The 21,833-nt window shown below is 41.0% G+C and overlaps 1 protein-coding gene across 10 annotated transcripts in view; it reads left to right on the plus strand.

The window, feature by feature from the left end:
• Nucleotides 1–21,833, plus strand: part of Pxk (PX domain containing serine/threonine kinase like) — a 75,157-nt gene that overhangs the window by 23,078 nt on the left and 30,246 nt on the right. For all 10 annotated transcript variants that reach the window (XM_078038524.1, XM_078038523.1, XM_078038526.1 and 7 more), the window contains exons 2-6: nt 4,123–4,173; nt 6,301–6,348; nt 13,416–13,602; nt 20,257–20,334; nt 21,321–21,394. In XM_078038524.1, the coding sequence (XP_077894650.1) occupies nt 4,123–4,173; nt 6,301–6,348; nt 13,416–13,602; nt 20,257–20,334; nt 21,321–21,394 (438 nt within the window). The remainder of the gene's footprint in view (nt 1–4,122; nt 4,174–6,300; nt 6,349–13,415; nt 13,603–20,256; nt 20,335–21,320; nt 21,395–21,833) is intronic.

Genomic DNA, 21,833 nt, shown 5'->3' on the forward strand with positions numbered 1-21,833 from the left:
TGAGATAATTATAGATTCATGTGCAGCTATAAGAAATAATACAGTGTGATCCATATACCCATATACTTCAATTTCTCCCAATGATAGCATCTTCCAAAAACTATAATATGATACACAATCATGATATTGATATCGATGCAAAATAGAGAACATTGCCATCCCTCATTTGGTCCTTCTACAGACACATCCACTTCCCTCTGTTCTTCATCTCTATAATTTTGTGATTTCAAGAAAATGATATAAATGGAATCATTCAGATATAACATTATGGGATTGGCTTTCTTCACTCAGCATAATTCTCTGGAGAGTCATCCAAGTTGTGTGTATCAATATTTCATTCATGTTTGTGTGTAGTATTCCATGGTATGGATATAGCAGAATTTACCCACCCATTGAGAAAGGTCTGTCTGTTTCTGCTTGGGCACTATCAGTAGTCAAACTGCTATGAATATAGATATATAATGGATATTCGTATACTTACTTTTTGGGGGAGGAGGGTACCAGGAATTGAACCCAGAGATACTTAGCCATTGAGCCCCAACCCCAGTAATTTTTATTTTTTATTTAAAGACAGGGTGTCACTGAATTGCTTAGAGTCTCACTAAATTTCTAAGATTGGCCTTGATCTCAAAATCCTCCTTCCTCATCCTCCCTAGCCACTGGGATTGCAGGCGTGCCACTACACCCAGCATATACTTACTTATTGATGCAAAGGACTTTTGTACCCTGAGGCCTTGTTAAAATTAATTATTAGTTCAAGGACGTTTTTTGTAGATTCCTTGAGATTTTCTACATAGATTTTCATGCCACCTGCAAATAGAACCTGTTTATTTCTTCCATTTGACCCATATACTTTTTGGAACTGTGTTAAATGAGAACAGTGAGCACAGACATCTTGCCTTGTTCCTATCTTAGGGGGAAATGTTGTCTTTCACCATCCAGTGTATTATCTCTAGGAGGTTTGTAGAAGCTTTGTATCAGATTGACAAAGTTATCCTCTATTCCTATTTTTCTGAAAGTTTTTATCATGAAAGGGTGCTAAATTTTGTCAAACAGTTTTTCTGTATCTTTCTTTTTCTTTTTTTGGTACCAGGGATTGAACCCAGGGGTGTTTAATCCTTGAACCACATCCCATCCCTTTTTTACTTTTCATTTCGAGACAGGGTCTCTCTGAATTGCTTAGGGCCTTGCTAAATTGCTGAGGCTGACCTCCAACTTGCAACCCTCCTGCTTCAGCCTCCAAAGTTGCTGGGATTATAGGCATGTGCCACCATGCCCAGCTTCTGCATCATCTTATTAGTTATAAAGATAGCAAATTTATCCTCTTCATATTTAGTGGTTTCGAGGAAGTGGTCTGTTTCATCTGAGTTGTGATTTTTTTCTTCAGCTCATTATGGCAGATTATATTGATTGATTTTTGAATAATGAATCAGCTTTACATCCCTGGAATAAGCTCGTATAATATATGTATATCTGTCTATATGTACACATATATTTTCTTTACATGCTAGGCAAGTGCGCTACCATTGAGCTACTTCCCCAGATCTCTTTTTACATATTGTTAAGTTCTAATATTTGCTAATATTTTGATAAGACCAGGCATGGTGGCACATATCTGTAATCCCAGAGGCTCAGGAGGCTGAGACAGGAGTATCATGAGTTCAATGCCAGTCTTAGCAAGGGCAAGGCTCTAAGCAATTCAGTGAGACTCTGTCTCTAAATAAAAAATACAAAATAGGGCTGGGGATGTGGCTCCGTGGTAAAGTGCTCCTGAGTTCAATCTTGGGTACCAAAAAAAAAAAAAATGGTAAGGATTTTTGAGCCCATGTTCATGAATGATATTGGTCTATAGTTCTTTTTTTGTAGCATCTTTAGTTTGAGGTAGGGTAATACTAGCTTCATCAAATAAATTGGGAACTAATTCTTCCACATCTGTTTTCCAGAAGCATTTGTGTAGAATTGGTGTGAATTTTTAAACATTTGCAGAATTCTCCCATGAAAGCTTCAAGCCGAGATAATTCTTTGGGGGGAGTTTTTACATTATGAGGTCAACTTTCCTATTAGTTATAAAGATAGCAAATTTTTCCACTTCATATTGGTGAGTTGTGGTCCTTAGTGGTTTCGAGGAAGTGGTCTGTTTCGTTGAAGTGGTCGAATTTCCGTGGGTAGATGTGTTCATGTCACCCTCTGATCCTTGCAGAGTCTGGAGTCTGAGTGACAGCCTGTTTCATTCCTGATGTCTGTCATTTGTGTCTTACCTCTTTCTTTCCTGTCAGCTTTATTAGAAGTTTGTCAAGTTTTTGGTTTTGTCAAAGAATTGGTTTTTAATTTCACTGGTTTTCTCTTTTCAAATTTCATTGATTTCTGCTTTTATCTGTATTTTATTTTCTTCCTTCTCCTTGCTTCAAGTTGATTATGATCCTTTGTTAGGCTCTTGGGGCAGAGCTTGGAGTATTGATGTGATACTTTTCTCTTTTCTTACAAAAGCATTTAGTGCTTAAATTTCCCTTTCAGCACTACTTGAGCTGTGTCTCCTAAATTTTGCTCTATTGTTGTAGCAGAGGAAAAGTTTCTTCAGCACTCCTAGAGTTCCTGACTATGTCTGAAGAAACTGACAAATCAAATTATTAGGAAAAACATAACAAATTTCTTTAATCATTTTTACATGACACTGGAGCCTTCGGAAAAATGAAGACCCAAAGTCTCAAGGAAAACTCTTCCCCTACCCTCAACACTAGGACAGGGGATAGAACCAGATGCTCTATCACTGAGCTACATCCCCACCCCTTTTTAAAATTTTTGAGATAGAGTCTCTTTAAGTCTTTGAGGCTGGCCTCAAACTTGCAATCTCTGGCCTTAGCCTCCTGTCACTAGGATTACGGGCATGGGCCATTGTGCCTATCAGAACTATTTTTATGATTAGGTTCAATGAAGAATGAATAGCCATTTATGCATGTGATTGGACATATATGTTCTATGGTAAAAGACTAAATGGGAAAGCCCTGCGAGGCTTAGTTCAGATCCTTCTTAGCCTTTCTCAGTGGCATTCCTCCCTCCCAGGTCAAGAGCTGAACCCTTCTGACATGAGGGTCTTGTGAGCTATTATAAGACAAGGTAGATCAAAGAATTTCTTTACAGCCACACAAACATTTAGGGGAAGAGTGGTGTAATATTTTTAGGTTTTATAACTGGCTTTTGGAGGAGAAGGTCTCTAGTTTCTGTGGCCTCCCCTGGGGGAGGAAAAGGGCAGGAGACATTTTGCTTCTGGTCATTTCCCTCAATTCAAAGTATTTAGGACAGCAAGGCACCATAACTTGGGGTGTCTTGTTCTGAGCCCAAACATTGTGTTATTTTTCTGTTCAGTAGGGGTTTTTTTGTTTGTTTGTTTTTCTCTTGAGATTTCTTTGACCCATGGATTATTTAGAAGTATGTGATTTAGTTTTAAACTGTTTGGAGATTTTTCCTTTTATCTTTGTTGTTGGTTAAGCTTGGTGAGGTGTTTTTTTTGTTCTTTTTTTTAAGGCTCAGGATGTGGTCTGTATTGGTTATGCTGCACGGTCACTTGAAAGAAAAGAATGTGTAATTTTCTGTTATTGGATGGAGTATTCTACAAATGCTAATTAAATCCAGTTGGTTGATCGTATTCTTAGGTTTTTCTATATCTTAACTGGTTTTCTGTTTAATTATTCCTGCCATATCCCTACCATTTTTTATATTTTATTTAGAGACATGGTCTCACTAAGTTGCTTAGGGACTCCTTAAGTCACTGAGGCTGGCTTTGAACTTGCAGTCCTCTTGCCTCAGCCTCCTGAGCTGCTGGGATTATAGGCGTGCCCTTCTGCACTTGGCTCACTCTCTTTTTCAGTGCTTGAAGTTGAACCTTGGGACTTGCCCATGCTAGGCCAGCTCTGTACCACTGAACTGTATCTCCTGTTCAATAAGCAGAAAGATTTTGAACATTATGGTGATGCTCAAAAAGTTTCAGATTTTGGATATTAGATTTGCAGGCAATAGGTCAACTTGTTGTTTTCTTTGCTCTGAAGTCACTTTATTTGATATTTTTACTTGTTTCTGATTCTATGGTTTTATAACTGAGGCTCTTCCTCTCTCCCCCATCTTTAGGAATATATCATTCGGGTGCAAAGAGGAATTTCTGCAGAAAACAGCTGGCAGGTAAGCACTTTTTATCAACTAGAAATAGATTTGAACTTGTCACCAAAACCCTGACTTAGGCCATCTAAAAACTGGAAAAATCAGAACATTCATAAATATAAATCATATTCTTTTAGCTATAAGCTATTAGCTTTCCTTCATTTAAAATTTTTTTCTTTATTGCTACATATTAATTATTCGAAATAGTGAGTTTCATGGTGGAATATTCAGATATGCATATAACATAAGTACTTCCCCTTATCCTCCCATCCTCTCTCCTAGGTCCCTTTCCTCTACCCTAATGGAAACCTTTGACTTTAAAACAAGTATCATAAAAAGTTTTTCTGTTCCCAGTTGTTTGGTTATATTATATACAGGGTTGCTAGAAAGAGTATCTAGGAATTTGTTTTCTGGCTCAAACCCCTACAGCCATGATTCAGGTGGGTGGGGTTAGAGGGAGTTCAGTTCACAGAAAGGGGAGTCAGTGTCCTGACTATTGTATGGTTAGGTCACTGCATTTCATGGATGCCCAAGTTCACTCCTGGGCCACTCCTAGTGCTAGCTCCCCCACTGTCCTAAGGGAGGGTCTTCTTGGAGCCCCCAGCTCTTCTGTCCCCAGTGGTGGCTTCAGAGAGAAAACACTTCCTAGACAGATCTAGAAGTCTTCCCCATTCCAGTTGACTTGTCGTTCTGAATTGGGCCATTTCTTTCCTGTTTGCTTCTGTCTTGGTTTTGCAATGTTGGGATTTGGACACACTAGGCAATTGCTCTACCTCTGAGCTATGTCCCCAGCCTCTGTTGTTTTAATAGTTACATGTACCATTCCACCTCTTTCCAAAAATGTAAACTTGTCCTTCAGAGCTCAGCTTGAACTTGATCTTCCACCATTTGCAGTTTCTTTCTTTCTTTTTTTTTTAAATACCTTTATTTTATTTTTATGTGGTGCTGAAGATTGAACCCAGCACCTTGCATGTGCTAAGCCTCTGCCATTAGCCACAACCCCAGGCCCCCTCATGCAGTTTCTTGTCTCTCCCCATGCAGTCTGACCACAGTGGCCACACTTAAATCTTTCCTTTGCCTAGAATTTTAAGTTGCTGTTTGTTTAAATAATTATTTCATTTAACATCTATTGAGCATATTAAGGGTTCAGCACTGCTTCAAGTGCAAATGCCTTAATATTCACTTAATCCTTTAAAACCAGTCCTGTGTAGTAGAATTACCCCTTTTTTACGTTTGAGAGCTTAAGCAACTTGTCCAAGTTCACACTTAGATGTTTGGCAGAATAAGTTTGAATTTTGCATAATCTCTGGGGGTAGCCACTGTACAATTTTTGCTTTTTTGCTCTTATCAGAGATGGCCTTAAATTTAACTTTTTCATGTGGATGTAGCAAGCAGTACCAACAGCAAGATCTTACCAGAAAAATCATGCGGGGGTGCAGTTTTCTAGATCCACAGTTTTCTAGATCCATTAGCAGCCTGGGAGTGCTGGGCGAAAATGGACTCTTAGGCCCACCCTACACCTACTGAATTAGATTATTCCTGAGAGAGGTTCTGGATATTCCCAGGCAATTCTTCTGCATACCAACATTTGACAACCCCAATAAAGGCTGAGAGTGGATCTATTCAAAAGTGAAATAATCCCTTACCAAGAACCTTGGAATGATTTTAATGGCATCAGTACAACTAAGAAAGAATGTAGACAATGAAAGGTGGACTGTCTGCCAAGAGGGAAAGCCTGAGAAATCAGGTGAGATGTGGCAGTCTTTCCTGCAGGTGTAATCCAGTCTCTAGAGTGATAGGCTATCTCCTTGGGAGTTTGATCCAGGGGAAGGATAATATGGCCTCAGAACTGTACCTTTCCTTTTGAGACTAAGCTTAGTAAAACTTCATTTATTTACTAATTTTGAAAATCATTAATTCATGTACTTGTTAATGTCTTGTAAGTTTGCCTGGCATTAACCAGTTTCCCATAGCCCAGCCAACTCAGGGCTTATTTTCTGAGCCTGTCAAATAAAGCAGAGGAAGCCCAAGAGGTCCTCCTCCTCTTAGCATAAAGGCCTCAGCACTGGAATGCCAGTAAATAGTTCATAAGGCAATGGAAAGGGATGTCTTTGCAGAATCAAAACACTGTTGTCTTGTTTCTTACAGATTGTTAGAAGATACAGTGACTTTGATTTACTGAACAACAGCTTGCAGGTAAGTGTTTTGAAACTCTAGTGACACACATTGCTTTGGGTATCTTAGAAACTGGTTGGAAATGGTGTGTTTGTCAGCTTCCCATCATTATAACAAAATACCTGAGATAATCAGTTATAAAGGGGAAAGGTTTATGGTAGCTCTCAGTTTGGGGGATTTCAGTCCATAATCAGTTGGCCCTATTGCTTTGGCCTGCCTTACTGCTGGGAGATAAGAGAAAACATGACAGGGGGGCAGGGTCTCATATTCCCCTTCAAGAGCCTATCCCTAGTGACCTCTCAACTAGGCCCCACCTCTTAAAGGTTTTACCACCTCTCAGCAGTGCCACCCTGGAGACAAGCCTTTAACACATAGACCTTTGGGGGACATTCTTTCCTGACAAAGGAAATCAATTCATATTTTAAACAGATGACAAGTGGCTCTAAAAATAAACTTTTGAGAAGGGACTTGTGATTTATAATTACTATTCCCCTTGCAAGTGAGTCTCTTTGTGCCAGACCATATCCTTAATACAGCTTAGGTGCTGATGTAGCATCCCCATTTCACAGATCAGGACTGGTTATTTGAGCTGGGACCCTCAAACTCTCCATTGGACTGGGCTGTATAGTTAGCCTCCCAGATCAACACCTAATAGTAACAGCAGAGACAGCCTTTTTCAGTTTAACTTTTTTCTCTTAAATATGTATTTCTAAATCTCTCTGACGTGGATATTCTAACCTGGTGGCCATAATGGAAAAAAGGATGAGCTGCAAAGTCTCGGTTTGCAAACAGCCAGTGCCTATAGTGGTTGCAGGCAGGGTCCTGGAGGAGCTTGAGCACCATTAGAAGCACTAGCTGTGTCATCTCAGGCAGGATAGTCTTCAAACACGGTGGGTTACTGGAGATCACGGGGCCTGTGTCATTCCTCAGATTGGAGTGGTAACACAAGCCATTCTAGTTTGAACTGGAGAGCGCGGTCTGGCCAGCTCAGCCAGGAGGCAAAGGGCTGCTGCGTTCATGGGCGAGCTGGCCATCAGCCTGTTTCCTGAGTGACCTCTGATGCCGTCCTCAAAGGTCAGGAGAATGGCTGGCTGGCTGGCTGGCTGGCAGGGAGCGTGGTGCTTCTTTCCTTCTAAAGGCCACCTTTTATTGATTAGACTTCAGAAAATAGCATTTTAAGAGCCCAAACTTTACCGTTATTTACAACACTTACTGTCGAAAGCACAAGTGCCTTATTTTCCTTCTGGTTGAATTGGCCCAGCTATCTGCAAACCTGTGAGCAACTGCCATATTTGTCATACATTTGACACATGTTATCCTTTTTTCTGGGGGTTGGGGGTGCTGGGGTTCAAACCAGCAGCTTGGGCATACTGGGCAAGCTTTCTACCGCAGAGCCATATCCCCAGTCCCTGTCTTTTTTAATTTTAATTGTAGTATGGCTAATTTAAATCTCTTGATAGCATATTGGCAGAGATTGAATTCTTCTCATTGATGGGCTTAATTGGTTTCATTTGTGGATTTTGATAGCGTATTCTTTGTGCTTAGATAAAAGCTAGGTCTGTGGTGACTTTGCAGATAAGCCACCAGGGTGCAGTTGATTCCAGGGGCAGATTTTCCCATCAAGTTCCCCCCCTGCAGCCATACAGTAATGTGAGCATCTTGGGAGTTAACCCTGGTCCTACCACGTGCTTCCATCTTTATTCACAAATGAATCTTTGCCCAGTATTGGATGATCTTTATACAGCGTCTTTTTGTCACAGCTGAGTAAAGATTATGGAGAAATATTTCCAAAAATTGAAACCGACTCCACCTAGCCTCTGAGAACAAGGGTAGGGGGGAGGATTTTTAGGTCTTATTTCTCTTACTTTGGGGATATAAGTTTGAATCTCTATGATATTCAATTGTGGCCTTTTTAATGGAGCAGAATTTTATTTTTGCTTCAGTGTAATTTTCTCTTTTAAAATGGGCACTTTCAATGTGCATCTTATTTCAAATGCAAATACCCACATGTATTGATGTTGGCTTGTGTGGCGTAGAACACAGCCAGACAGCCTTTCAGTGGGAGGTTTTTCTTGATCCAAGTAAACAAATAGAAGAAAGAACATACAGCTTCTTGGCAACACAATAATTTCAAAACAAACTCCATAAAACAGACCAAAAAGACACCAGAACCGCACGATGAAACTGTGACCAGGATTTTCGGTGTCCAATTACTCATTCAACAGACAAATGAGTTTCTGCTGAAGAAAGAGAAATATAATCTGGTGGAGTGGTGTCTGAATCCAACAGGAACATACCTCGGTGAAACTAACAAAGCAGAATTATACGTGCCACACAATATGGTTACATGAAAAGTTGAGAAAAGAAGATTGGAAGGAATATGCCAATGGTGACCCCCAAGTTGTGGAATTATGCGTTATGTTATTATCTGGTTATTTATACTTTTCCTTACAAATAAGCTCCTGTGAGCTGTAATAAGGAGAAAAATAGAAAAGAGTCTGCATTTTCCAAAAATTCTGTAAGTGAACATATTTTGTGGTAACAATGAAGATAAATCATTTATCTTAAATAAATGCAAATAAACATCAAATCAGCAACCATCTAAGGAAATAGCATAAAACAAAGACAGGTGGTTGAGATGATGGGAAGGAACACAAACTTTGTCCCTTAGACTTGGGGAGGAACTCAGACTGCCCCTTACTAACATTGAGACCTCTGTCTGTCATTTCTTCTCTTAGCTCCTTTTTTTTTTTTTTCTTATTTTGGTACTGGGAATTGAACTCAGGGGTGCTTAATCACTGAGCCACATCCCCAACCCTTTTTTTATATTTTATTTAGAGACAAGGTCTCACTGAGTTGCAAGTGCCTCACTAAGATGCTGAGGCTGGCTTTGAACTTGCTATCCTCCTGCCCCAGCCTCCTGAGTCACTGGAATTACAGGCATGGGCCACCATACCCGGCTCCTCTTAGCTTCATTTTCTCCATCTGAAAAGGGTTGAACCTGGTGATTTCCAAGGTCTCACATAACACCAGTGTTTTGTGATTTGAATATTCCTGCCCGTCATTGACCTTGGAGAGACTTACTGTGCACTGGGAGGAAATTGGGACAAATTAAGGGTCCACTGAGAGTTTAGAACTCCCTAGAATACTAACTAGATGATTGAAGTAGTCAGCAGGTCATTAAGAACTGATGATAGAAGTGAGAGAGATGAACGATTAATGTTGGATGTTTTGTTTTCATCCAGATTCAAGCTAGTTTTCTTGACACTGTGGTATAGTTTGTTGTGTCATTTAGAGGCCTCACTAGGCATCGGTCAGATTGTGGGCTCCGGGCCCCACCTCGGGCTGTCACTGTGAATGGAACTCGGTACTTATCTCTGGGCTTTGCTGTTCTCCTTTCCTTCTGAAAGGAACTCAAGGCAATCCAGAGGGCTAGTTAAAGGGGAAGGTAGTGAAAGAGAGATGCTGAGGCCCTGTGAGTTGTCTAGGAAATCTGGGCTCCGTAACTTTATCACTGTGTGCTAGTGTTATTTCCCCTCCCTTCTAGTCATTTTATATTCTGTGATTGGGAAGCATTCTAGAAAGTCTAAGACAAAGCTGAAAGAGAAAATAAATGTCTCTTGAATGTTAATCTTCTATAAAAGGCAATATTTTATCTTTTTTCTGGTACTAGAGATAGAACCCAGGGGCACTTCATCACTGCACTACCTCCCCAGCCCTTTTTGTTTTCATTTTCAACTTGTGATCCTCCTGCTTCTGCCAAATAGCAGGAATGACAGGCCTATGACACCCTACTGGGCAAAAGGCATTTAAAAATGACACATGTTGCATAGTTTTATACTTCTAGGAATATTAACCTGAGATCTTCACATAGGGCAGAAAAACTACCTCCAGCCTATCTGACATAGTAGGGACACAGTAATTGCAGCTGTTGGCAAAAGAACTCTGATGATTTGGAAAAAGTCATGGGAGGTTTAGGCAGATCAGTACATTTTCCTAGAGTAAAATGAAGCTTAGAAAAATAGACTGGTTGAAGCTTGGAAACCTAACGATTCAAGACAGCTATCAAATGCCTTCTTACATCCCCACCATAAGTGAAAAATGGTGAAAATATTGGTGTTTGAACCTGATGACATTAGATATATATCCATTCTGGGTGTGGTAGGATGCAGTTGGTGCCGGTGTTCGGTGGTGCAGGCCAGTAGGTTAATACTAGTTAATGGTAATTTAAAAAAAAAAATCCTTGCTTCCTATATAATCAGTTTGAGAAGCAAAAGGTATTTTCTTGTTATTTAATTGGGAGGAAAAAGTAGTGAATGAGCATTATAAGCATCATAGTAAAGAAACAAAAATTAAGACTGTCACAGGAAATCTGACCGGATGGGCAGCCACCCACCCCCCCAACTCCCCCCCCAACCAGGGATTGACCCATAGATGCATAACCACTGAGCCACATTCCTAGCCCTTTCAATATATATATATTTTTTTCTTTCTTTTTTTTTTTAGAAACAGGGTCTTGCCAAGTTGCCTAGAGTCTCGCTAAGTTGCTGAGGCTGACATGGAACTTGTGATCCTCCTGCCTTAGCCTCCTGAGCAGCTGGGATTACAGGCATGCACCACCACTTGTAGATGCAGCCACCTCTTTCTGCCCTTTTGCGCCTTCCTGGGTCTGACTGTGTGGTGGAGGAGGAAGCCAGGCCAAGGAGCAGCAGCATTGGGGAAAGAGGCACAGTTAACACTGAGGATGGGAAGCTCTCAGCCAGGAGGAGTCATTCACTGCTAAAGTGTATCACAGAGAAAAGTGATGAGATTGCTCATTTTAACCTAGAAAACAAGGCAAATAAGAAAAAGAAAGAGGATGGAGACAAAAGCTCAAGGAGAGAGCTTAAGCTGAAGGAGTGGACAGAGAGAGTGGCGCTCTCTTCACTGAGAAAGGCCACTCTCAGCAGGGACAGACCCCGGGAGCGTTTGTTGCCTTAAAGGGAATTTTGAAGAGATAAGTAGGGAGTTGGAAGAAAAAGAGGCTCAGCAGCTTTTTGGGCTGTATTCTCCAAGTCATTCACTGCAAAAGCTAGCTTAACAGAGATTGGGAAAGTCCATGAATACTCCCATGTCTTTCTCAAGCACATAAAGAAGGCCTGTGTGTTAGTGGTGTGTCCTGGGACTTCCATGTACTGCAGCTAATAACTGTATTAGCAAGCAAACAGGATATTCTTTTTCAAACAAAAATCATAGTTATTTTTCATTGTTTTGCATAATTTTCTTAGCTAAAAGATTATCTCTGAAAGATGAATAAAACTGTTGTTTATGTAGTTATCTGAAAAAAAAAAAAAGACTTGCTGGTAGCTATTGTTAAGCCACCCACCGTGTGAATCCTGCCAGACAATTTTTGTGCCTATATAAACTTATCTGTGGGCTTACACACATGCGCACACACACTCAAAATAAGATTATATTCTGCAATTTCATAGAATAGCTATATAAGAGGAAACATCTGTTACGTTTGGGTTATGTATTACCCTTGGTTAAAACTTCATGTCCCTGATGAAAATAAAATGAAGTGATGAGTCTTGGATGTGTGATAGCTGGATGAGGATGCATTTTTATTTAGCGAATAAAGAAGCTGTCATTCAATAAAGGCTAATTGTGTGAAAGAGGAAACCACCCTAAAACTGATAAGTTTATTCTCTGGCAATAAATTGTGCCACAATAGAAAATTCATTCTAATTGTGCTCTGATGTATTCTCATAATTACGTTGGAGAAATAGGCAATCAGCCAGCCTTTTCATCTCATCCAGTATCAACTTTAGGCTCTTCATCTGGCAGCATCATTATTTGAAAACTGTAGAGTGGCACAGTCGCAGTTAGGCTGGTCCACACAAGTGGTCCAGATGACTTACTTTTCTGAATTCAAGGTGCCCTCCAGACCCTCCATCAATAATGCACACCACATGGCTCTGATCTAAGCACTCACATTGAATGCGCCACTCTTTGAAAGTGACTTTGCTCCCCGAATTAAAATGCCAATTCGATACTTTGTTTTTAAGTTTGAAAAATAGACTCAACATTTTAAATGATCTGGAAAATGATAGTAGGTTGAGCACCTGCATTTACTTTTCTTTCCTCACCAAACCACTCTAGACAATAGTCAATTGGTTTTATAAACACACACACACACACCATCTCAAGGACAAATATAATAACAGAGATGAAAACCACAACAAAATATTTTAGGCCGAAAATCCAATAGCTGAGAGCTCACTCATGCAGCAGATGGGGAAGGCACAATTTTGAGATGGGAAGCAGATAATTTTAAAAGGTCTCAATTTACATCACAGAACCCCCAAAAGGTTTAGCAATTGTTATGAATATAACTATTATGAATATAATTTACCTAATGTAAATATGATAATGATACACTAAAATTATAATCACATATGTACAGATGGGGATTGGATGTGTGTGGAATAAGGTAAGAATTGTGAAAAAGAACTAAATCTTAATTTTTCCATAATGGGAAAGTTCAGAAATTTCCCAAAAATGAGAAGTCAAGACATAGAAGACCAAGCAATATGAGCATTCCCCACTGCCAAAAGATTCGCAGAAAGAATTGAATGTGGCTGTTTCAGGGTAGTGGAGAAGGGATTTCACCTGGTGGCAGAAAGAGTGGGAGACAAAGTACCACAGAACTGCCAGTAATAATTTTTAAAAAATTATTGGTTCTTTGCATTATGTTTATGTATAGCTTTGGTTAATTTTTTACTAGTTAATTTATTAACTTATTAATTACTTAATTGTGGTGTGCTAGAGATTGAACCTAGGGCCTCACACATGTTAGGCAAATACTCTACCATTGAGCTTCATCCCCAGCCCTTTTGAAATTTTAAAGTTACTATACTTCATACAGAATTTTATCAGTTCCAATATACATAGTTTTTTTCCCCATTTTTATAATACCACTAAAATTAGGATGCATCTTAAAATCTATGTTATCTGAAATTTAATGAACTATGATGGCTTAGGATTCTAATAGTGAATCTTACTAGTGGATGACATAAGTATAATACCTCTTTATTTTCCTTTTTAAGATTGCAGGACTAAGTCTACCTCTTCCTCCCAAAAAATTGATTGGCAACATGGATCGTGAATTCATAGCTGAGAGGCAGAAAGGTCTTCAGAACTATCTCAATGTTATCACCACAAATCATATTTTGTCTAATTGTGAACTGGTTAAGAAGTTTCTAGATCCAAACAACTATTCTGCAAACTACACTGGTAAGCCAAGGGATCTGTCCGCTGTGGTCACTCTGGGCACTGTTCTTAGAAAGAGGTAATGAACATGGGGGAAACTCTACTTCTAAACAAGGAAATGTGCACATTTGTAATAAGGTATTATTTATTTACAAAGACTTACTTGATTATAATTTAGATTTATAAGAACTTTATTTACTTGTAAAATGTTCATAATGTTTGCACAGAAAAATAGGGAAGAGAAATTGTCATGTCTAGTACTCATAATCTTTATTATCTTTTCTGACAGAACAGAGAGTATATAATCCACAGTGATGTACACAGTAATTTCAATTTCTTTTGGTATTTGGCTCTGTTTTTTTTTTTTTTTTTTCAGGTACTAGGGGTTGATCCCAGGGATGCTTAGTCACTGAGCCACATACCTAGTCCTATTTTGTATTTTATTTAGACATAGGGTCTCACTGAGTTTCTTTTGGCCTCGCCAAATTGCTGAGGTTTACTTTGAATTCTTGATCCTCCTGCCTCAGCCTCCTGAGCCACTGGGATCCCAAGTATATGCCACCACGTGCAGTTTGGCTCTGTTTTTATATATACAATACATTGTGTATCTGTATTTTCCAGGCATTTATTTTAAATACAGCAATGATTCAGAAGGGTCCTTTATTTTTTTCCATGCTCCTGAGCCCCTCCAGTGCAAAGCATAGAGGGTACCTGAATCAGGATGTTACCAGGGGTCTGAGTTGAAATGGCTTCTCTTCCAATACTGATTACACACAAAACAGCATCAATAGCCCAAGCCTGATGCCAATGGAAGGAGGAACAAGATATTAAGTACATTCTAGTGTGGACTTAAAGGACCAGTAAAAACCATTGCAGACCTGAGCCCATGAGCCAAATTCAACTGATTGATTAAAGCCGAGCCCTGCTTAGAAGCTTTCTGTGTGGAACTCTGGGTATTGTTAATTTCCTTGCTAAAAGGATAGATTTTTGTCAGATTATTGGGTCTTCAAAACATTGCTTTAAAATAATTAGAGGGAGGCACTTTTTATTCCTATTTCAGAGTGGGGGAATTGAGGCTTATTTCTTGGGCACCAAACTCTTCTGTGTAGTGGAATCACTTGGGGGCTTTAAAAAGTTCCAGTGCCCCAGGCCGCATGCTTGCCAATGAAATCGCAGTCCCTGCGGGTAGGGCTCGTGATTTATAGAGCTGTCTGAGTGATTCCAGGACCCAGCCTGGTTGGAAAACCACAGCCCTTGAGGCTGGCTCTTCAAAGTGTGGTTCTCTGGCCACCCTGACCGCATCAGCACCACGTGGGCTTGTCAAAAGTGCAGACTTCAGGCCCCATCCCAGACCTGCTGATTCAGAATCTGCCTTGAACAGGTCCCCGGGTATACTGCGCGCACATTAAAGTGGGAGACATCTTCTAGAAAAGGCTTGCCATCTTCCAGTTGAAGTGCTGTACACGGCTATTGCCTTTTCAAATAACCAAGAGAAGGAAAGTTTATTTCAAACTCACGTTTACTATAACTTGCAAAATCGTGCGTTGGGTTGTTATAGGGATTCCCTTCTTCTCCCTGCTATTTTTTGGCACACAGAGGAGAAAAGACATCACAAATAGGACTGGGGCTCTCAAGACAGCTCCAGTTCTGTCAGAGTAGCATCATTTGCAGCTTTCATTTCCCCACACTGCACCTCAATAGTTCCAGACATGGTCAGCCGCTCATCTAGATTGGCTCATCAAATCAGCCCCAACTCTGTCCTGTGTGTGTTTGTCTGCATCACTTCCTGAGTGTCTGTGGCTCTTGTCCTGCAGGCAGGCATCAAGGTGTAGTGCACATGAAAAGAAGCCATTCAGCCCATGCAGCCCACAGGTATCAGCCGAGTGTCAGGAGGCAGGTGTGAGGCAGGCGCACTCTCTGCTCTCAGGGGGCTCATTCCACAGGGACATTGAATCACGGGGGCTGTGCTAGCAGGAATCCCAGAGCTGTTGCACCAAGACTAATCTTTTTATTTATAGATGAGGAAACTAAGGTCACCAGAGAGGGACGGCCTGATCCAGTCTTGTACGTTTGTGTGACTAAGTCTGATCTGAATTTTTTCAAGTTAAAATTCTATTTAGCTTCTGGAAGGTTGTTTGATCTCGGTTTCTCCTTGTACTGAACCTCCCCCACATGCTGACACTGTTCTTCATCTTTCCCAACACCACAGCAGAGTAGATGGTCAGAGTTCAAAGCAGATGTGGGCAGGGGTGTAAAAGGCCACCAGGAACTCCTACCAGAATCCAAAAGCTCAAGAGTCCAGCTGTTTCATAGAGGGCAGAGTTCTATAATAGTCCTATAAGCAATAGGTGAGGGGTGCTGTTTTCAGAAAGATGGTGATTTATTTCCGCCTTTGAATGAAATGTCAGAACTTGTCTTGGCTCTAGGCTGACTCACCAACGGCACCAGGAAAAGGAAGCCCACGCCAGCTCCATGGAGCCATTCCTGAAATACACGGTCTGACGTAGTTCCCAGAGGGCACAGAGCACGCCACCCAACAGTGGCACTTCTCTATTCAGGGCCACTTCTCCCCCTGAGTGTGGATAATGGCACTGTCTCTCCTCAGTTTTCTAATGGTCCGTGGACCCCACCCAACTTCACTGCAGCAGGATTTGAGTTATGTGTTCAAGTGGTGGGTGGAAAGACCCACACGACCGCTCTTCCTGTTCAGTGCTCTGCCTGGGGTGAGAGTGCCTTGTTAGAAGGGACTGTGCTGCCCACCCAGCTCCCCAGGATGGCTCCTCAGGAGCTCTCAGGACACCAGCAGCTGCTTCATGTCCTCCTAGAGTCCCCAGCCTGGGATTGTGGGACTTTCTTTCTTTTCCGGCTTTTTCCAAATGACCACATCCACAGAAGGGAACTGTAGGCCCTTAATAATCCGTGGGAGGGTTGTCAGGTGCTTGGGCCAGCTGTTGTACAAGAGAGGTGTCTCCTAGACCTGAGGAGTTTGTGTTGAGAACACACACACACACACACACACACGCACACACACACACGCACACACACGCGTGCTCATATCTATCTTGTTGACAAGCCCCTTCTGTCATTTAGAAGCCTCTGAGCTGTAGCCATCTTCCCATCTCAAACCTACACATCTCCTCACAATAAGAGATGCTGCTGTTTTTTTTAATGATGCTGGTGATTGAGCTCATGGCCTTGTGCATGCTAGGCAAGTGCCATACCCCCGAGCTACATCCTCAGCCCCCAGAAAAGGTTTTAATGTCCACATGAGAGTCACTTGAACCAGAAATCAGGAGGCCTGGGCCCTGGGGCCACTTTTGTTGTGGGCAGCATTTCCCGTCTCTGTGCTTTGGATCCTGACCTGCAAAACTACAGGCCTGAGGAGGGCAGGCAGTCCAGTCCTAAGACCCCAGGAATCCCTTGAATAGGAGGGTACAAGAAGTGGGGGCTGGGGGCTGGGGCTGGGCTATGATGTTCAGGACAAAAGCAGGGCGTCTGGGAGAGGCCACAAGCTTTTTTGAGACATGACACTGCCGGCCTGGTAGACTGGAGATTTGAAGCTCAGTTGCAGGGCTAGAAGAGCTTGTGTTTGTTCCCTGCAGTCATCCCACAGGGCTGGATCTAGGAGTTCAAAGACTGCACACAGTGGGGGCACCTGGTACATCTGAGCTTCATGGGAAGCCTAGGATAGACTCAGAGGTCTGGCTCTGCATTTCCTATATTGGGCTTGTTCATCAGCACTCAGTGAGCATGTGGCTTCCCACATGTCAGTACTAAGGAAATAGAGGACAGATGCCTTCCTTTCCATGGGTTTCATGTCCTAATGGTTCACATCTATCAACCATATAATGAACCATTATTTGTATGTCATTAACTATAAACTGAGCACCTATTATATGCCAGGTGCTAAGCATTCAGCAAGGAGAAAGGAGTAGTCCCTCCACCTACACTCACCCACAAACCCAAGGCACTTACATAGGGAGATTGACACGTGAAGATCTTGGCAGGTGAACACTGGGCAGCACCTTGAGGGAAGGATGGGGTGAAGGTTGGGAGGGCAGACAGTCCAGACCTGGTGATGGAAGGGGGCTTTCCAGAGCAGCTGTTACCTGCAGTGAGACCTGAGGGCTAATGAAAGCTAGCCAGGCTGAGAGGCAGGGGCCGCTGCTACAGGCAGAGCCCCCCAAGGGGAAGAGAAGTAGTAAATGGCTCTGGATTTTACCCAGATTAAGAGGTCCCTTCCAGCCAGTTTACAGTCTGGTGGAAGAGAGTCACCCTAATATAGGACAGACTATGGATAATTCCATAAGAAAGGGACAGAGAGCGCACTGGGAGCGTGCAGACAAGTCCTGGCTAGGGACAGCAAATTTGAGCTGAGCCTTGAGGAATAGATGGGTCAGGTAAAAAATGGGGAGGCACCAGGGGAAGGCCAGCCTTTAGTGACCACAGGAGGCAGACCTCAGGGTGCAGAGTAGGAGACCCCGAACATAGTGGGGGAAAAGACCAGAAAGATGAGGTAAGCCAGAGGCAGGCTGAACACGATGTTTAGCAGCTTGGTCTGGATTTGGTAAGGAAGTGGGGGCCAGTAAAGGCTTCTAAACAGAGGAGTGCTATTTAGGATTGAAACATGTTGCCTGAGTCTGGGGAAAGAAGGTGTTAAGATTGGGAGCATGGTAGCCATGGGGTTTATTGGACAATACATCACAGTTCAGTGGGAGGAAAGTGTCCTTTCTGCTCCTAAGGTAAAGAGAGAATCTGTTCCCTAGTCCTCAATTTATGATTAACAAATCCAGCATGTTCTATTTGTTCCCGGCTATGTCTCCACTCCTTAAACAACGTATGGTATGCAGTAGCATAAATAAATATTGTTGACTAATGATATTATAGGGAGTTATGAGTCACTGTTAGCTTTGCACAACTGTCCTTTCCAGTCTTCGGGATGACATGGTACTGCGTTGGAAAATGATTTCTCATGATCCTTCTCAAAGTTGATATGAATAATTTTCACTTAATTTCCTTTTATTCTTGCTTATTTGCAAGTTATTTTGGAAATACTAAAAACGCTTTATAGCAACATTAATTATAGAAAAGGTGCAAGATTCCCAGAGTTGATAATAAAAATTTATATGCTTCTGCTTGTAAACAGTTCATTGTGCATTGGGGTAGTTACAACGAATGTAAATCGAGCCAATTTTGATTTGGGCACCCCGTGTTTTCTTCTGAGTGGATGTCATTGACACTTTACATATTGAGTTAATAAACAAATAGCTAGGAAATTGTTTTCTTCCCTGTCTCTCTTAACTCATAATGTACAGTAAAACATATCAGTAGAATGCTGTTTGTCAAGCTCTCTGCATAATTGGAGACCCGGTCATTTTGACATATGGAGAGTATTTCTGGCGAATCCCTCAGGCCTCACCAGTCTCCTTGGAAGGCAGTTAGTGCTCGGCAGAGGTGGAATTCCACGGTGTATTGAGATAATGGCTATTAGCTTTCAGGAATCTGAACTACTTTCATTTACTCCCTGCATTGAGAGGAAATGGCAACTTACAGATGTTGCTTTTTTGCAGGAAATGTAAAAAGCAGTTATTCTGATGGTTTCTTAATACAGTGGACTTTAAAGAACTTCCTGTTCTCATTGTCTTCTTCAAGGGGGGAAAACATTGTCATGATAAGTGAACACCAGAGGAGGGGAGAAAGGATGGATTTTTTTTTTTTTTAATTTTCCCGTAAACAGGCACTCAGTGACTTCCCACAATAGAACCATGTTGTTACTGAACATAGATGTTTTTCTAAAACACTGGCTTTTATTTCCATATTTATTTAAGGCTAATCACTTCTTTGTTGGTGAAAGCTGTAATTCCATGAGGAATGAAGATGGGATAAATATCACTTGGAACAACATTCAGTGCTGTTCCAGTCTGACCTTAGAATGTGTTTTGAGTCTTGTGCTTTGGTTGTGGTCTGGGGCATATATCAAATTCATGGTTTAGGTCACCTAGTTCACATGTTTTAGATTTTCCAGTTAAAAAATATATACACATTTATTTTTTTATATCATTAATAATTACATTTTTTTTCTGCTTGATAAACTTTTAACTTGGGAATGAGTTTAGATTTACAGAGATGTTGCAATGGTATTACAAAGAGTTTCCGTTTATACCTGTCCTTTAATGTTAATATCTGATGACACACTTGTCAAAATATATTAATATTATCATATTACTTTTTTTTTTATACTGAGGATTTAACTCGGGGGCACTTAACCACTGAGCCACATTCCCAGCCCTTTTTTACTTATTTTTTATTTGGAACAGAGTCTCACTGAGTTGCTCAGGGCCTCAATAAATTGCTGAGGCTGGCTTCAAACTTGTCATCCTCTTGCCTTAACCTCCCGAGCCGCTGGGATTACAGGCATACACCACTGAGTCCAGCTCTCTTATTGCTGTTAAACACATGTGTTACACAGATTTCACCGTATTTCCACTAATGTGCTTTGGCTGTTTCAGGGTCCAGTCTAAAATCCCACATTGCTTTTAGTTGTCCTCTTCTTCCTCCTCCTCCTCCCCTTCTTCTTTGTGTTCTTTTTGTAATTTTTTCATTTGTGAGAATAATATCTGGAGCATATGGCCCTTTTCCTAATGTGTTTGACTAATGAGTTTCCACATGTCTTTGCAGAGATTGCCTTACAACAGGTCTCCATGTTCTTCCGATCAGAGCCAAAGTGGGAGGTGGTGGAGCCACTGAAAGACATAGGTGAGAAATCGGCAGCTCCGTCCTTTAAGGAGACAGATTCCAGACCTGCATTCTTGGTCCTCTTTCTGTCAGATATCCCCAGATGTCCTAGGACTCTTCTTAGGTTCTGGGACTCCTTTTTCTTTCTGCATTCCTACTGCTTGAGGATGCGGTCCTTAACTTTTACTACTTAATGCATCTTAGGATTTGGATGGTAGTAACTTTTTGCACCCACCACTCTTTTTCTTTTTTTTAATTAAAAAAAAACTTTAGTTGTAGATAGATGCAATACCTTTATTTGATTTATTTATTTTTATGTGGTGCAGAGGATCAAACCCAGTGCCTCACATGCTCTAGGTAACCAGTCTCCTCATGAGCTACAACCTTAGTCCCCATTCAGGTTTTTTGTTTTGTTTTGTTTGGTGCTGGGGTTTGAACCCAGGGCCTTGTGCATTCGAGGCAATCACTGTACCGCCTGAGCTGTATCCCCAGCTACCATCCAGTTTTCATCTGTCTTTTTCACTTAATCCATTTTCTTACTACTTCCATGAATAATTTAATTTTTTTTCCTCCTCCTCCTCCTCCTCCTTCTTTTTTTTTTTTTTTTTTTTTTTGGTACTGGGGATTGAACTCAGGTGTGCTTAACCACTGAGCCACATCCCCTTTTTTATATTTTATTTATAAATGAGGTCTCCCTGGGTTGCTAAAGGTCTCCCTAAGTTGCTGAGGCTGGCTTTGAACTCCATCCTCCTGCTTCAGCCTCTCAGCCACCCTGTTATCTTCCTTTCTTTCTTCCTTCCTTCCCTCCCTTTTTCCTCCCCTCCACCTTGCTTGCTTGCTCTCTGGTATACCCTTTACCATGTGAACATAATCAAGTGGCTTTTTTACTGGTGCTTACTATGGGTAATTTTGCCAAGCTTAATTTTGATCAATTACTTTTAGTCAGTGAAACTTAGAGCAATTGTAAAAATGATGCAGCTGTAAACACATTTCTGCTTTAATGACAGGCTGGAGGATAAGGAAGAAATATTTTTTGATGAAGATTAAAAATCAACCAAAGGAACGGCTAGTCTTAAGCTGGGTAAGCTAATTTTTTTGCTTCAGATTTTTTTTTCCTTTTTAGTGTTTTTATTGCATCAATTTTATTTCAGGAAATTTAGATAGATTTCTGAAAGCAGATTTGACAAGAGAATTACAAAATTGTACTGCACTATTAATGTTGATGTCAGGGCTTCTGCAGTCCCAATATCAAAGGAGAGTCATTTTAAGTTCTCTTTGTGCTGTGTTTGGTTATATAGGTGTAATTATATTTAGTCACCTAGTAAACATTTGGAAAGAAATAGCTACACCTTAAAATAATTATCTAGGATCTCTTTAGGATTAACAGTTTTAGTACTTTATCTTTTTTTTTTTTTTTAATATGGGGCATTGAACCCAGAACCCAAGGCGCTTTACCAGTGAGCTACATTCCCAGTGCTTGCTTTTCTTTTTAAAAATTTTTTAAAATTTTTTGAGATGGT

Source organism: Ictidomys tridecemlineatus, chromosome 2, assembly GCF_052094955.1.
Source record: "Ictidomys tridecemlineatus isolate mIctTri1 chromosome 2, mIctTri1.hap1, whole genome shotgun sequence".
Taxonomy (NCBI): Eukaryota; Metazoa; Chordata; class Mammalia; order Rodentia; family Sciuridae; genus Ictidomys; species Ictidomys tridecemlineatus.